This window comes from Chiloscyllium plagiosum, unplaced genomic scaffold, assembly GCF_037043375.1.
Source record: "Chiloscyllium plagiosum isolate Xiang-an unplaced genomic scaffold, Cpla_swu_hap1 HiC_scaffold_31, whole genome shotgun sequence".
In the NCBI taxonomy this organism is placed as follows: Eukaryota; Metazoa; Chordata; class Chondrichthyes; order Orectolobiformes; family Hemiscylliidae; genus Chiloscyllium; species Chiloscyllium plagiosum.
The window spans coordinates 50,187,871-50,206,102 of NW_028270169.1; the positions used below are offsets into that span (position 1 = coordinate 50,187,871).

An 18,232-nucleotide genomic window follows, 5' to 3' on the forward strand; every position below is an offset into this window, starting at 1 on the left:
CGGCATGCCTTGTTAGGTTTGGAATTCTTTTCTCTAGAGAACACTGGAGATTGGGTCATTGTGTTAAAATTTGAGTTAGATGGAGTTTTTGACCAGAAGAGAGTAGAGGGGTATAGTGGGGTGGGTGAGCTGGGAGGCAGGAAAATGTAGTTGAAGCCACAGTCAGATGGATTATTGGAACAGGCCTGAGGGGCTGAATGGCCTACTCCTGCTATTCCCCCTGTCCTTATTCTGTCCCCATCGCTACATCGCTGCTGTGCGCTGATTCTAACTGACCCCCAAGAGGGTGGAAGTCAGCCAGGGGCATGACGCCGAATAGCCTGGTGGCTCTGTGGAGGTGCTGATGAGGTGTTGGACAGGAGACAGGTCCCCAGTGGAGCTGCAGCACCAGACAAATCCAGCGGAGTCAGCCTGGGGGTGGGGAGGGAGCTGCCCACAGTACACCGGGGGTTAAAGAGACCGTGTCAAAGCCTTCTCGCCAAGCAGACTGTGTGGCGGGCGTGTGGGGTAATGTGGTGTTCCAGTCACTGCCTTCATTCATGCTCAGTACGCGGAAACCCAGCCTGCAACTCCCCCGAGCCGAGTTTGGAATGAACCTTCTCAGCAGCTCTTCCCTCTCTCTCTCTCTCTCTTTCTGTTTCAGGGGAACCGCTGCGTGAGCCTGTGCTGCAGCTGCCCGGAGAGCTGTTGACCTTCTTCCAGAATGCAGCCGAGCACGCCAAACCCAGAATCCCATCAGATGACCATCTGCCTCCCTCCTACTGCCAGACCCACTTTGACACCCTCACTAAGGGTAAGATCTCGCCCTGCATTGGGGTTCTGGAATCCACCCACTCTGTGTTCCTCACAGTTTGACAGAATACAAAATGAAGTGGAAATCTAACATTTACACTTTGACAAGAGAAACCAGTGTTTCTCTGCACTCACATTGTCTCCTGAGGGAAGGAAAGAGATTTGTATATGGACAGAACCAATCACAGAAAACTCTGTCGGTCCTAACTAAAAGAGACTAAAAGATATTCCACTGCAACATGCAATAAATAGAGCAAAAGGAAGGGACGTGGTAATGCTGTTGACTAGTTGTAGTCCACAAAGAGCCATAGACGTTGCTCTCCAGTACAGCGGGACCATTGGTTACATGGAGCCTGACTGTAACCACTCACCAAGTGTGGGGCAAAGTGAGGAGGGAGCCTACCATCAAATATCACATGCATGTCACACACCAGACACACACACACACCCTTGACACAGACACATCTGACACACACACACACACACTTTCTCACCCGCACACTATGATGTGGAGGGATTTGGAAGCTTGTACTTTCAAATGAACCTGTTGGACTAGAACCCAGTGTTGTGTGATTTTTAACTTTATACGCACACTCGACATGCACACACATGCCTGACACACACACAGACACACACCTGATACATTTGCCACACATAATCAGCATACACACACACAAACACAACAGTCACACACAACATACACTCTTACATCCACAAACACACACTCAGACACAGACACGTACACACAGACATACATATACACACATTCTCTCTCACTCACTCACTCACTCACTCACTCACCAACAAGCACACTCTGGACACTAACACACGTGCATGTATATGTGTACACACACTACATTCATGTGTGTGGCACACCCACATATGCAAACACACAATCAGACACACATGACATACATACACATGTGCAAACACAAAGACATATGCAGGTATGCACTCGTATGTAGACACACACACACATACTTGAATTCACGCATGTGTACTCACACATACCAATGAAAAGAAATTGGATTGCCATCTAGTGGGAACAAGAGCAATGGCAGGAGTGAGATTGGAATGAAACTGCAAAAGGCTAAAAGAGAGAAGGGTAGGCTCCTCTGACTGACCGTGTGTGAGAATAGATCAGAGTGGCGCTGGAAAAGCACAGCAGGTCAGGCAGCATCCGAGGTGCAGGAAAATCGACGTTTTGGGCAAAAGCCTTTCATCAGGAGAATAGTTAATGGGGGCTGGTGGAAGATTAGATTAGATTAGATTAGATTAGATTACTTACAATGTGGAAACAGGCCCTTCGGCCCAACAAGTCCACACCGACCCGCCGAAGCGCAACCCACCCAGACCCCTACATTTACCCCTTCACCTAAGATATACATTAAAACCTGACAAAGTAATCTGGGTATAACTGAAAGTCTTCAGTTTTTGCAGGATCTCTCACTGTAACCCCAGCAAAAACACTGATGTGAGATCATAACCATCTGACACCACTTTACTGGGGTTCAGTGCTACTCCTGCTGTGCTTCACACAGTATCACTTTCCCATGGTCAGGCAGCTGTGGTTTCAGGCCCCACTGCAGAAGACATGAGCAATGAACCTGGGGGCAATGTCCACCGTTAGTACCGAGGGAGTGCTGCACTGTCACATGCGCTGTCATACACTGATCTCCAACTGATGCTCTATCTGCCTTCTCGAGTGAATGTACAACTCCCTGCGACACTGCGCTAGCTCATGAGGTGGCCAGTATTTATCCCAGAAACAACAGCATGAAACAGATAACCTGCTTATTGCTGATAATGGGAGCTTCTCTGCACCAATATGCAACTCCAACTTCGAGGGTAAAGCTGTAATGTGCTTTGGGATGTCATGAAGCTGTGAAAGGTGTTGCAGAGATTTGAGCTTTTCTGACTTGCCACAAGTTTCACAGGGAACCTCTCTCAGGGCTCTCTGTTTGGGTAGATCTATAACAGTGAGCCAGAGATGCTTGAGACACTGAGAAACCTGAAACAAGCTGATAAACACTCCTTACAGCGGCGGTATTCTGACTATGCATCTGTTTGTTCCTCCTGTGCAGATTTAAAACAAAATATTTACATATTCCGAGGAGCAGATTACTGGAAAATCTCAAAAGACGGGAATATAAAGGGACCTCTGTCAATCCAGAAGAGCTGGCCTGAGCTGCCCTCAGCTATTGAGGCAGCTGCTGTGTCGGATAAGGAGGAGAAATTCTACTTCTTCAGAGGTAAAGTGACCACAGTCACATCACCCAAAGCCCTGCTCAGACTGTGATCAGGTGATTCTTTGAATTAGATTAGATTAGATTAGATTGCTTACAGTGTGGAAACAGGCCCTTCGGCCCAACAAGTCCACACCGCCCCGCGGAAGCGCAACCCACCCATACCCCTACATTTACCCCTTACCTAACACTACGGGCAATTTAGCATGGCCAATTCACCTGACCTGCACATCTTTGGACTGTGGGAGGAAACCGGAGCACCCGGAGGAAACCCACGCAGACACGGGGAGAATGTGTCTCCCCCTACTCTCCCCCTCCACACAGAGAGTCGCCTGAGTCGGGAATTGAACCCGAGTCTCTGGCGCTGTGAGGCAGCAGTGCTAACCACTGTGCCACCGTGAGATCATGTGATCAGTGAGCACCAGCAATCCTCGATTCGATGAGCTTCAGTAGATCCCTTGCCCCTGCCGGGATCATTTCGATCAGCCAATCCCCAACCCACCCTACTCTCGCCCTCCCCCTCACTCCCCTACCCTACTCTCCCCCCTTAACTCCCCTACCCTAGTCTCGCCCTCCCCCTCACTCCTCTACCCTACTCTCCCCCTCCCCCTCACTCCCCTACTCTCCCCCTGCCCCTCACTCCCCTACCCTACTCACCACCTCCCCCTCACTCCCCTACTCTTCCCCTCCCCCTCACTCCCCTACCCTACTCTCCCCCTTAACTCCCCTACCCTACTCTCCCCCCTTAACCCCCCTACCCTAGTCTCGCCCTCCCCCTCACTCCCCTACCCTACTCTCCCCCCTTAACTCCCCTACCCTACTCTCCCCCTCCCCCTCACTCCTCTACCCTACTCTCCCCCTCCCCCTCACTCCCCTACTCTCCCCCTGCCCCTCACTCCCCTACCCTACTCACCACCTCCCCCTCACTCCCCTACTCTCCCCCTCCCCCTCACTCCCCTACCCTACTCTCCCCCTCCCCCTCACTCCCCTATTCTCCCCCTCCCCCTCACTCCCCTACCCTACTCTCCTCCTCCCCCTCACAACCCTACTCTCCCCTACTCCTCACTCCCCTACCCTACTCTCCCCCTCCCCCTCACTACACTACCCTACTCTCCCATTCCCCCTCACTTCCCTACCCTACTCTCCCCTCCCCCTCACTCCCCTACTCTCCCCCTCCCCCTCACTCCCCGACCCTACTCTCCCCCTCCCACTCACTCCCCTACTCTCCCCTCCCCACACTCCCCTACTCTCCCCCTCTCCTTCACTCCGCTATGCTCCCCCTCACTCCCCTACCCTACTCTCCCCTCCCCCTCACTCCCCTATCCTACTCTCCCGCTCCCCCTCACTTCCCTACCCTACTCTCCCCTCCCATTCACTCCCCTATCCTACTCTCCCGCTCCCCCCCACTCCCCTACCCTACTCTCCTCCTCCCCCTCACTCCCCTACCCTACTCTCCCCCTACCCCTCACTCCCCTACCCTACTCTCCCCCTCCCCCTCACTCCCCTATCCTACTCTCCTCTCCTTCACTCCCATACCTTACTCTCCCCCTCCCCCTCACTCCCCTACCCTACTCTCCCCCTCCCCCTCACTCCCCTACTCTCCACATCCCCCTCACTCCCCTACGCTCCCCCTCACTCCCCTACCCCAGTCTCCTGCGCCCCCTCACTCCCCTACCCTACTCTCCTCCTCCCCCTCACTCCCCTACCCTACTCTCCCCCTGCCTTTCACTCCCCTACTCTCCGCCTCCCCCTCACTCCCCTACCCTACTCTCCCCCTCCCCCTCACTCCCCTACTCTCCTCCTCCCACACACTCCCCTTCTCTCACCCTCCCCCTCACTCCCCTACCCTACTCTCCTCCTCCCACTCACTTCCCTACTCTCCCCCTCCCCCTCACTCCCCTACCCTCCTTCCCCCCTGCCTTTCACTCCCCTACTCTCCGCCTCCCCCTCACTCCCCTACTCTCCTCCCCCTCACTCCCCTACTCTCCCCCTCCTCCTCACTCCCCTACCCTACTCTCCCCCTCCCCTCACTCCCCTACCTTACTCTCCTCCTCCCCCTCACTCCCCTACTCTCCTCCTCCCCCTCACTCCCCTACTCTCGCCCTCCCCCTCACTCCCCTACCCTACTCTGCCCCTAAACTCCCCTACTCTACTCTCCCTCTCCCCCTCACTCCCCTACTCTCCCCCTCACTCCCCTACCCTACTCTCCCCCAACACACCTACCCTACTCTCCCCCTCTCCTCCCCCTCACTCCCCTACTCTCCTCCTCCCCCTCACACCCCTACCCTACTCTCCCATTTCCCCTCACTTCCCTACCCTACTCTCCCCTCCCCCTCACTCCCCTACTCTCCCCCCCCTCACTCCCCGACCCTACTCTCCCCCTCCTCCTCACTCCCCTACTCTCCTCCTCCCCCTCATTCACCTACGCTCACCCTCACTCCCCTACCCTACTCTCCCCTCCCCCTCACTCCCCTACCCTACTCTCCCCTCCCCCTCACTCCCCGACCCTACTCTCCCCCGCCTTTCACTCCCCTACTCTCCGCCTCCCCCTCACTCCCCTACCCCACTCTCCCCCTCCCCCTCACTCCCCTACCCTACTCTCCCCCTCCCCCTCGCTCCCCAACCCTACTCTCACCCTCCCCCTCACTCCCCTACTCTCCTCTCCCCCTCACTCCCCTACTCTCCCCCTATTCCTCATTCCCCTACCCTACTCTATCCCCCAACATCCCTACCCTACTCTCCTCCTCCCACACACTCCCCTGCTCTCCCCCTCCCCCTCACTCCCCTACCCTACTCTCCCCCTCCCCCTCACTCCTCTACCCTACTCTCCTCCTCCCACTCACTTCCCTACTCTCCCCCTCTCCCTCACTCCCCTACCCTACTCTCCCCCTGCCTTTCACTCCCCTACTCTCCGCCTCCCCCTCACTCCCCTACTCTCCTCCTCCCCCTCACTCCCCTACTCTCCCCCTCCTCCTCACTCCCCTACCCTACTCTGCCCCCTAAACTCCCCTACTCTACTCTCCCTCTCCCCCTCACTCCCCTACTCTCCCCCTCACTCCCCTACCCTACTCTCCCCCAACACACCTACCCTACTCTCCCCCTCCCCTCCCCCTCACTCCCCTACTCTCCTCCTCACCCTCACTCCCCTACCCTACTCTCCCATTTCCCCTCACTTCCCTACCCTACTCTCCCCTCCCCCTCACTCCCCTACTCTCCCCCCCTCACTCCCCGACCCTACTCCCCCCCTCCTCCTCACTCCCCTACTCTCCTCCTCCCCCTCATTCGCCTACGCTCACCCTCACACCCCTACCCTACTCTCCCCTCCCCCTCACTCCCCAACCCTACTCTCCCGCTCCCCCTCTCTCCCCTACCCTACTCTCCCCTCAACTCCCTTACCCTACTCGCCCCCTCCCCCTCACTCCCCTACCATACTCTCCACATCCCCCTCACTCCCCTACTCTCCTCCTCCCCCTCACTCCCCTACACTCGCCCTCCCCCTCACTCCCCTACCCTACTCTCCCCCTAAACTCCCCTACTCTACTCTCCCCTCCCCCTCACTCCCCTACTCTCCCCCCCTCACTCCCCGACCCTACTCTCCCACTCCTCCTTACTCCCCTACTCTCCTCCTCCCCCTCATTCACCTACGCTCACCCTCACTCCCCTACCCTACTCTCCCCTCCCCCTCACTCCCCTACCCTACTCTCCCGCTCCCCCTCACTCCCCTACCCTACTCTCCTCCTCCCCCTCACTCCCCTACTCTCCTCCTCCCCCTCACTCCCCTACACTACTCTCAACCTCCCCTCTCTCCCCTACCCTACTCTCCCCTCAACTCCCCTACCCTACTCGCCCCCTCCCCCTCACTCCCCTACCATACTCTCCACATCCCCCTCACTCCCCTACTCTCCTCCTCCCCCTCACTCCCCTACACTACTCTCAACCTCCCCTCTCTCCCCTACCCTACTCTCCCCTCAACTCCCCTACCCTACTCTCCCCCTCCCCCTCACTCCCCTACCCTACTCTCCTCCTCTCCTTCACTCCCATACCTTACTCTCCCCATCCCCCTCACTCCCCTACCCTACTCTCCCCCACCCCCTCACACCCCTACCCTACTCTCCCCCCTAAACTCCCCTACCCTACTCTCCCTCTCCCCCTCAGTCCCCTAATTTCCCCCTCTCTCCCCTACCCTACTCTCCCCCAACACCCCTACCCTACTCGCCCCCTCCCCCTCACTCCCCTACCATACTCTCCACATCCCCCTCACTCCCCTACTCTCCTCCTCCCCCTCACTCCCCTACACTACTCTCAACCTCCCCTCTCTCCCCTACCCTACTCTCCCCTCAACTCCCCTACCCTACTCTCCCCCTCCCCCTCACTCCCCTACCCTACTCTCCTCCTCTCCTTCACTCCCATACCTTACTCTCCCCATCCCCCTCACTCCCCTACCCTACTCTCCCCCACCCCCTCACTCCCCTACCCTACTCTCCCCCCTAAACTCCCCTACCCTACTCTCCCTCTCCCCCTCAGTCCCCTAATTTCCCCCTCTCTCCCCTACCCTACTCTCCCCCAACACCCCTACCCTACTCCCCCCCTCCCCCTCACTCCCCTACTCTCCTCCTCCCCCTCACTCTCCTACTCTCCCCCTCCCCCTCACTCCCCTACCCTACTCTCCCATTCCCCCTCACTTCCCTACCCTACTCTCTCCTCCCCCTCACTCCCCTACTCTCCCCCTCCCCCTCACTCCCTGACCCTACTCTCCCCCTCCCCCTCACTCCCCTACTCTCCTCCTCTCCCTCACTCCCCTACTCTCCCCCTCCCGTCACTCCCCTACTCTCCCCCTCCCCATCACTCCCCTACGCTCCCCCTCACTCCCCTACCCTACTCTCCCGCTCCCCTCACTCCCCTACCCTACTGTGCTCCTCCCCCTCCCTCCCCTACTCTCCTCCTCCCCCTCACTCCCCTACACTACTCTCAATCTCCCCCTCTCTCCCCTACCCTACTCTCCCCCCAACTCCCCTACCATACTCTCCCCCTCCCCCTCACTCCCCTACTCTCCTCCTCCCCCTCCCTCCCCTACTCTCCTTCTCCCCCTCACTCCACTACTCTCCCCCTCCCCCTCACTCCCCTACCCTACTCTCCCCATCCCACCTCACTCCCCTACCCTACTCACCCCCTCCCCCTCACTCCCCTACCATACTCTCCCCCTCACTCCCCTACACTACTCTCCCCCCAACTCTCCTACCCTACTCGCCCCCTCCCCCTCACTCCCCTACCCTACTCTCCCCCTCCCCCTCGCTCCCCAACCCTACTCTCACCCTTCCCCTCACTCCCCTACTCTCCTCTCCCCCTCACTCCCCTACTCTCCCCCTATTCCTCATTCCCCTACCCTACTCTATCCCCCAACATCCCTACCCTACTCTCCTCCTCCCACACACTCCCCTGCTCTCCCCCTCCCCCTCACTCCCCTACCCTACTCTCCCCCTCCCCCTCACTCCCCTACCCTACTCTCCTCCTCCCACTCACTTCCCTACTCTCCCCCTCTCCCTCACTCCCCTACCCTACTCTCCCCCTGCCTTTCACTCCCCTACTCTCCGCCTCCCCCTCACTCCCCTACTCTCCTCCTCCCCCTCACTCCCCTACTCTCCCCCTCCTCCTCACTCCCCTACCCTACTCTCCCCCCTAAACTCCCCTACTCTACTCTCCCTCTCCCCCTCACTCCCCTACTCTCCCCCTCACTCCCCTACCCTACTCTCCCCCAACACACCTACCCTACTCTCCCCCTCCCCTCCCCCTCACTCCCCAACTCTCCTCCTCACCCTCACTCCCCTACCCTACTCTCCCATTTCCCCTCACTTCCCTACCCTACTCTCCCCTCCCCCTCACTCCCCTACTCTCCCCCCCTCACTCCCCGACCCTACTCCCCCCCTCCTCCTCACTCCCCTACTCTCCTCCTCCCCCTCATTCGCCTACGCTCACCCTCACACCCCTACCCTACTCTCCCCTCCCCCTCACTCCCCAACCCTACTCTCCCGCTCCCCCTCTCTCCCCTACCCTACTCTCCCCTCAACTCCCTTACCCTACTCGCCCCCTCCCCCTCACTCCCCTACCATACTCTCCACATCCCCCTCACTCCCCTACTCTCCTCCTCCCCCTCACTCCCCTACACTCGCCCTCCCCCTCACTCCCCTACCCTACTCTCCCCCTAAACTCCCCTACTCTACTCTCCCCTCCCCCTCACTCCCCTACTCTCCCCCCCTCACTCCCCGACCCTACTCTCCCACTCCTCCTTACTCCCCTACTCTCCTCCTCCCCCTCATTCACCTACGCTCACCCTCACTCCCCTACCCTACTCTCCCCTCCCCCTCACTCCCCTACCCTACTCTCCCGCTCCCCCTCACTCCCCTACCCTACTCTCCTCCTCCCCCTCACTCCCCTACTCTCCTCCTCCCCCTCACTCCCCTACACTACTCTCAACCTCCCCTCTCTCCCCTACCCTACTCTCCCCTCAACTCCCCTACCCTACTCGCCCCCTCCCCCTCACTCCCCTACCATACTCTCCACATCCCCCTCACTCCCCTACTCTCCTCCTCCCCCTCACTCCCCTACACTACTCTCAACCTCCCCTCTCTCCCCTACCCTACTCTCCCCTCAACTCCCCTACCCTACTCTCCCCCTCCCCCTCACTCCCCTACCCTACTCTCCTCCTCTCCTTCACTCCCATACCTTACTCTCCCCATCCCCCTCACTCCCCTACCCTACTCTCCCCCACCCCCTCACTCCCCTACCCTACTCTCCCCCCTAAACTCCCCTACCCTACTCTCCCTCTCCCCCTCAGTCCCCTAATTTCCCCCTCTCTCCCCTACCCTACTCTCCCCCAACACCCCTACCCTACTCCCCCCCCTCCCCCTCACTCCCCTACTCTCCTCCTCCCCCTCACTCTCCTACTCTCCCCCTCCCCCTCACTCCCCTACCCTACTCTCCCATTCCCCCTCACTTCCCTACCCTACTCTCTCCTCCCCCTCACTCCCCTACTCTCCCCCTCCCCCTCACTCCCTGACCCTACTCTCCCCCTCCCCCTCACTCCCCTACTCTCCTCCTCTCCCTCACTCCCCTACTCTCCCCCTCCCGTCACTCCCCTACTCTCCCTCTCCCCATCACTCCCCTACGCTCCCCCTCACTCCCCTACCCTACTCTCCCGCTCCCCTCACTCCCCTACCCTACTGTGCTCCTCCCCCTCCCTCCCCTACTCTCCTCCTCCCCCTCACTCCCCTACACTACTCTCAATCTCCCCCTCTCTCCCCTACCCTACTCTCCCCCCAACTCCCCTACCCTACTCACCCCCCTCCCCCTCACTCCCCTACCATACTCTCCCCCTCCCCCTCACTCCCCTACTCTCCCCTCCCCCTCACTCCTCTACCCTACTCTCCTCCTCCCCCTCCCTCCCCTACTCTCCTCCGCCCCCTCACTCCCCTACACTACTCTCAACCTCCCCCTCACTCCCCTACCATACTCTTCCCCCAACTCCCCTACCCTACTCACCCCCTCCCCCTCACTCCCCTACCATACTCTCCCCCTCCCCCTCACTCCCCTACTCTCCTCCTCCCCCTCCCTCCCCTACTCTCCTTCTCCCCCTCACTCCACTACTCTCCCCCTCCCCCTCACTCCCCTACCCTACTCTCCCCCTAAACTCCCCTACTCTACTCTCCCCTCCCCCTCACTCCCCTACTCTCCCCCCCTCACTCCCCGACCCTACTCTCCCACTCCTCCTTACTCCCCTACTCTCCTCCTCCCCCTCATTCACCTACGCTCACCCTCACTCCCCTACCCTACTCTCCCCTCCCCCTCACTCCCCTACCCTACTCTCCCACTCCCCCTCACTCCCCTACCCTACTCTCCTCCTCCCCCTCACTCCCCTACTCTCCTCCTCCCCCTCACTCCCCTACACTACTCTCAACCTCCCCTCTCTCCCCTACCCTACTCTCCCCTCAACTCCCCTACCCTACTCGCCCCCTCCCCCTCACTCCCCTACCATACTCTCCACATCCCCCTCACTCCCCTACTCTCCTCCTCCCCCTCACTCCCCTACACTACTCTCAACCTCCCCTCTCTCCCCTACCCTACTCTCCCCTCAACTCCCCTACCCTACTCTCCCCCTCCCCCTCACTCCCCTACCCTACTCTCCTCCTCTCCTTCACTCCCATACCTTACTCTCCCCCTCCCTCTCACTCCCCTACCCTAAACTCCCCTACCCTACTCTCCCTCTCCCCCTCAGTCCCCTAATTTCCCCCTCTCTCCCCTACCCTACTCTCCCCCAACACCCCTACCCTACTCCCCCCCCTCCCCCTCACTCCCTACCCTACTCTCCCATTCCCCCTCACTTCCCTACCCTACTCTCTCCTCCCCCTCACTCCCCTACTCTCCCCCTCCCCCTCACTCCCTGACCCTACTCTCCCCCTCCCCCTCACTCCCCTACTCTCCTCCTCTCCCTCACTCCCCTACTCTCCCCCTCCCGTCACTCCCCTACTCTCCCTCTCCCCATCACTCCCCTACGCTCCCCCTCACTCCCCTACCCTACTCTCCCGCTCCCCTCACTCCCCTACCCTACTGTGCTCCTCCCCCTCCCTCCCCTACTCTCCTCCTCCCCCTCACTCCCCTACACTACTCTCAATCTCCCCCTCTCTCCCCTACCCTACTCTCCCCCCAACTCCTCTACCCTACTCACCCCCTCCCCCTCACTCCCCTACCATACTCTCCCCCTCCCCCTCACTCCCCTACTCTCCCCTCCCCCTCACTCCTCTACCCTACTCTCCTCCTCCCCCTCCCTCCCCTACTCTCCTCCGCCCCCTCACTCCCCTACACTACTCTCAACCTCCCCCTCACTCCCCTACCATACTCTCCCCCAACTCCCCTACCCTACTCACCCCCTCCCCCTCACTCCCCTACCATACTCTCCCCCTCCCCCTCACTCCCCTACTCTCCTCCTCCCCCTCCCTCCCCTACTCTCCTTCTCCCCCTCACTCCACTACTCTCCCCCTCCCCCTCACTCCCCTACCCTACTCTCCCCATCCCACCTCACTCCCCTACCCTACTCACCCCCTCCCCCTCACTCCCCTACCATACTCTCCCCCTCACTCCCCTACACTACTCTCCCCCCAACTCTCCTACCCTACCCGCCCCCTCCCCCTCACTCCCCTACCATACTCTCCCCTCCCCCTCACTCACCTACTCTCCTTCTCCCCCTCACTCCCTACTCTCCCCCTCCCCCTCACTCCCCTACCCTACTCTCCCCCTCCCACCTCACTCCCCTACCCTACTCTCCTCCTCCCCCTCACTCCCCTACCCTACTCTCCCCCCTCCCTTACTTCCCTACTCTCCCCCGCCCCTCCACTCCCCTACGCTCCCCCTCACTCCCCTACCCTACACTCCCTCTCCCCCTCACTTCCCTACTCTCCCCCTCCCCTCCACTCCCCTACGCTCCCCCATGCGCTCCCTCACTCCCCTAACCTACTCTCCCCCTCCCCCTCACTCCTCTACTCTCCTCCTCCCCCTCACTCCCCTACACTCCCCCTCACTCCCCTGCCCTACTCTCCCCCTCCCTCTCACTCCCCTACCCTACTCTCCCCCTCCCCCTCACTCCCCTACCCTACTCTCCCCTTCCCCCTCACTCCCCTACTCTCCCCCTCCCCTTCACTCCCCTACTCTCCCCCTCCCCCTCACTCCCCTATCCTATCTCCCCCTCCCCCCACTCCCCTACCCTACTCTCCCCCTCCTTTCACTCCCCTACCCTACTCTCCCCCTCCCCTTCACTCCCCTACCCTACTCTCCCCCTCCCCTTCACTCCCCTACTCTCCTCTCCCCCTCACTCCCCTACCCTACTCTCCCCCTCCCCCTCACTCCCCTACTCTTCCCCTCCCCTTCATTCCCCTACTCTCCCCCTTCCCCTCACTCCCCTACCCTACTCACCCCCTCCCCCTCACTCCCCTACTCTCCCCCTCCCCTTCACTCCCCTACTCTCCCCCTCCCACTCACTCCCCTACTCTACTCTCCCCTCCCCCCTAACTCCCCTATCCTACATCCCCCTCCCCTACTCCCCTACCCTACTCTCCCCTCCCCCTCACTCCCCTACCCTACTCTACTCTCCCCCTCCCCTTCACTCCCCTACTCTCCCCCTCCCCCTCACTCCTCGACCCTACTCTCCTCCTCCTTCTCACTCCCCGAGCCTCCTCACCCCCTCCTCCCACACGCAGGTTGTCACCTCGGGGATGGGTTTGGTCGGTCGCGTTGACAATGTCATGATGGGACTGACCGAGCGCGGGGTGACGGGCGGTTGAGATAGGCGCTCGTTGTAGGCGGACCGGGGAGCTGGAGGGAGGCCCTGTCTTCGGTGCTGCCTGGGGCTGGCCCAGATGCTGTAACCCCGTCTAATGAATGGCTCTCGTTGGAGCAGGGGGCCGCTGCTGGAGGTATGCTGGAGACCAGCTGGACCGGGGCTTCCCGATGAAGGTCAAGACCATGGGTCTCCCTCGCCACCCGGACGCAGCCTTCTACTTCCAACCGCTGAGTCACGTGGTGATCTTCAAAGGGTCAAAGTACTTCGTCCTAAATGAAGAGCTAATGCAGGTGGAGCAGTATTACCCTCGAACCCTCAGCGATTGGAAAGGCATCCCCGCTGGCATCAACGGTGTCTTCACCTGGAATGAGAAGCGCACCTATTTCTTCAAGGATGAGACGTACTGGAAATTTGACAATAGCAGGCTGAAGGTGCTGCACCAGGGCAAGTGGGCGAAGGAGCTGCAGTGGACTGGCTGTTACCACAGGAACACAACGGGCACGGGGCACCTGCAAACGTGACCCGAGCCAAGCTTGGCAATCAACCCGGGCTCCTTTGCAGAGGTGTGACATTTCCTGCTCTTGTGAAAATTGGTATTCGGAGCTCCAGCACATCCTGTCAGGAGAAAGTAACACAGTGAGAGGCTATCAAGGAAACCCAAACACAGTCCAGGAGACCACATACCTCTGTCATGTAGACAAGGGTATAAAATAACTCAAGGCACAGGATATCTGATTTCCCTCATGCAGGAAAAGGGAAGGGCATTCCAAAAATCCAGCATGGAATATCCATTACCATGTACACATTGGCAGAGTATACAGTATCCCAATCCCAACATGACAAATGGAAAGCTCACAGAAAGGGGAACTGTTCCACAGTGTGTTAACTCCACATTATCACAATTATACAGCTCTTCCTTCAGGCTATTCCCTACCTTTGGTTGGTGCTTTGTAACTACAAATCGATTTTTTTTCTGATCAAGAGCCTCCGTCTCACTGAAGAGGGATCAGGGCAATTCGCCCCCAGCAACCTGCTGTGAAAACTCTGCTCACAATTTGTCAGTTCTAACAAAGTCCACAGCTGCGGCCCAGCCAACCCACAGCATCCTAAAGGATGGTCAATGTGCTCTACTTCCCATTGTTAATGGATCCATAGGAGCATAGAGTCATACAGTATGGAAACTGGCCCTTTGGCCTAACTTGTCCGTGCTGACCAGGTTTCCAAAATAAAACTAGTCCCATTTGCTTTAAACTATTCCAGAGCTCAGAACTGCAACTTTGCTAAAGCCTGTTCGGTCCTTCCCTGGCTCCTATCCTGCTTTTTTGTTGCAAAGTGTCCATTATTTGGGAGATGACTTGTCTGAGCTCCCCCGATGGGATAATGCAGCAGTGTAGCCTGGAGTAGTGTGCTGGAACTATGCCGAAGTGCCAATGCAGTTGGCTGGGTGGGAATTATTTCTGAAGTTAAACCTTCTCATGGGCCAGAGTCCAGAACCCTCTGAAAAGGTCTCCAACTCTTGAGTTCGAGTCCCAGGCCTCAGACGGCTTTGATGTTCTCAGCTTAATTCTGACTTAGGGAAAGATTCCTGGTTAACTCTCAAGCTGACCTAACCATAGCTCACCACATACAACACCCCCAACCTGCATTTGACTGCTATCCCACCTCAATCCGACCTCTCACTCCCTGTATCTGGCCTCTGATGACCTGATCCTTCACTCTCTCTCTCTCTCTGTCACCTCACCCTATACATCAGGAGGAAGGTATAGAGTACCCTACACACAAATATGGAAGTATAAAGTAACCTACACACAAGGATGAGGATATACAGTACCGTAGACATAAGGATGATAGTATAAAGTTCCCTATACATTAGGATGAGGGTATAAGTACCCGATACACAAAGATGAAAGTATAGAGTACTCTATACACAAATATGGAAGTCTAAAGTAACCTATACACAAAGATAAGGATAGACAGTACTCTACACATAAGGATGATAGTATAAAGTTCCGTACACATTAGTATGAGGGGATAGAGTACCCTACAGTCAAAGATAAGGGTGTAGAGTATTCTATACACAAGGACAAGTATATAGAATATCCTATATACAGGATGAGGATATGGAGTACCCTATACATCGGGTGAGATTACAGATTACCCTAAACACAAAGAGCACACTACAGACAGGATACAGTGTATTGTCATGTTGGGGTGGAAGGCACCTGATGTGTCAAGCCTCTGTGCAAATATTAATGTGTCATTGGCCAAATTGTAAAGCCACCTGTTCATATAGTCTTTCAATTCTTCAAAACCATTTTGTTTTTGCAGTGACAGAGGGAAAGGGCAGAAAATGCAAGCTGAATTTTGTTTGGTTTTATTGGTAATTGTTTAAAATAATTTTTCCTCACATCCTATTATCAGTTTTCTATACTGATATCTGATCCGTATTTATTGTTTAATGTCAGAACTTGCCGACAGTGCTCCATCTAAGCACAACACCGCTGAATCATTCCTCACTCTGAACTTTACTCCCTCTGTGTTGCTGGAGAGAGAGGGGAATGTCAGCTCTGCTTTGACATATTTGCCACAGTTTCATCACATGACCTGGTGCCTCTGAATGCCACACCCTCACCCTCCTGCCATTGGTCACTGGACACACCCACCCTCATGGGGGGACTGCCTTCCAACAGCCAATGGGAAAGCAAACAGTTGACTGGATGATTCTTCACCATCAGCAAAAGCTAAAGAGCAGAAGTAATGGAAAGCAAGGAAAGCAAGAAACTTCTGAGTTTTAAAGCCCTGATGGTAACCTCTGGGTTTGTTCAAATCATTGTCCTGAAAAAGTATTATTCATTCAGGGAAATTCCAGGGCAACACTAGTCTAGTCCTTTGTCCTTTTTACTCAACCAAAGTTTTGATGAGTCTGTGTATTTATGTTAATCACTTTGAGCTGTAATTAAACCAAAGCTGCTTTCTAAGGATGAAATTTCTTCTATTTCTTATTCAGCGAAGCCACTCTTCACTCCATGAGAACTGCAGACATTCAAGACAATGCTCATAGTCAGAGAGTCATACAGCACAGAATCAGACCCTTTGGCTCAATCAGTCCATGCCGAACATAATCCCAAACCAAACTGCCTGCTCCTGGCCCATATCCCTCCAAACCTTTCCTATTCATGAACTTTTATAAGTGTATTTTAAATGTTGGAACTGTACCCACATCCATCAATTCCTCAGGAAATGGTGTGGAGGAGCCGGTGTTGGACTGGGGTGGACAAAGTTAAACCAGATTATAGTCCACCAGGTTTATTTGGAAGAACTAGCTTTCGGAGTGCTGCTCCTTCATCAGGTAGCTGTGGGGTATAAGATCATAAGGCACAGAATTTATAGCAAAAGAATACAGTGTCACAAAACTGAAACGATATATTGATTCCACACGTGAACCACCCTCGGTGTAAAAAAAAATCCCCTCATGTCTTCTTTAAAATCTCTCTCCTCTCGGCTTTAAAATATGGCCTCTCGTCTTGAAATCCCCCTTCTTAGGGAGAAGATACCTATCGCTAACTCTATCAATGCTCCTTATGATTCTATAAACCTCTACAAGGTCATCTCTCAACCTCCTACACTCCAGTGAAAAAAGTCCCAGTATATCCAGCCTTTCTTTATAACTGAAACCTTCCAATATCCTGGCAATATCCAGGTAAATCCCTTCTGAACCCTCTACAGCTTAATCATATCCTATAACTGGGCTCACATATGACTCCCCCTCATCTCCTGCATGTATCTTTGATTCCTGCATTACGATCAATCTTAACTGTGATAAAGGATATGCTTTGTCAGAACGACTCATATGCTGAAAAATGTGTTGCTGGAAAAACACAGCAGGTCAGGCAGCATCCAAGGAGAAGGGCTCATGCCCGAAACGTCGATTCTCCTGCTTCTTGGATGCTGCCTGACCTGCTGCGCTTTTCCAGCAACACATTTTCAGCTCTGATCTCCAGCATCTGCAGTCCTCACTTTCTCCTCGACTTATCTTACACTCAGGACAATTCGCAAAATACCAATGCGAAAATTTAACATAGTTTTACAAGTTTACAAATTAAAAAAAAAACCCAAGTATAAACATTGATATACAATTAAATCTTAAATAAATAATAACCAAAATTTAACAAAAGAAAAATACCGAGAGAAAAAAAAAACTAAAACAAAACAAAACTCAACTAACTACTAAACTAACTACTAATCTAACCTACAACTAACCAGAGTGTATAATTAAGTCTCTTACATTATTCAAATAAGAGAAATAAAACCCGATGGATAACACAGAAATTGAGTAGTGAGATACATGCTCGGAATGTGTTAATGTCAAATGTAACAAAACCCGTATTCGTGCAGGATTCCTCTCCCAAGGGGCTCCAGACCAGTCAGGTTCACCATCTCAGTTAAATAAAAGCCCTTGTTAGGATGGCCAAAACATCTGTATTTATATAATTCAAGAAGGGCTGCCATATTTTATGGAATAATGCGGTCTTTTGGTGCACCATATTTGTAAGGAAGTCAAGGGGAATACATTCCATAATTAATCTGTGCCAATTCGAAAGTCCAGGGGGGCCCTCAGCCACCCAGTTTACCAAAATATTTTTCCTTGCACAGAAAGAGAGAATAGAAAATAATCTCTTCCCGTGCATATCCAGGGAGGGTAAGTTCGAAAAGCCCAAAAGGAGAGATACAGGGTCCACTTTAATTTCCGTTCCTAAAATTTCTGTCAGGGTACTTGTGACTTTAGTCCAATATCTACGGATCTTCTGACAGGTCCATAGGCAATGTACAAGAGTGCCCACCTCTATTTTACATTTGGGACACATTG

At 55.6% G+C, this 18,232-nt stretch overlaps 1 protein-coding gene across 1 annotated transcript in view; it reads left to right on the plus strand.

The window, feature by feature from the left end:
• The window catches only part of mmp28 (matrix metallopeptidase 28), a 106,766-nt gene extending 90,423 nt beyond the window's left edge, over positions 1-16,343 (plus strand). The window contains exons 6-8 of the mRNA XM_043718782.2: positions 644-793; positions 2,877-3,044; positions 13,483-16,343. Of these exons, the coding sequence (XP_043574717.2) occupies positions 644-793; positions 2,877-3,044; positions 13,483-13,886 (722 nt within the window). The 3' untranslated portion in view covers positions 13,887-16,343. The remainder of the gene's footprint in view (positions 1-643; positions 794-2,876; positions 3,045-13,482) is intronic.
• The last annotated feature ends 1,889 nt before the right edge of the window (positions 16,344-18,232 follow it).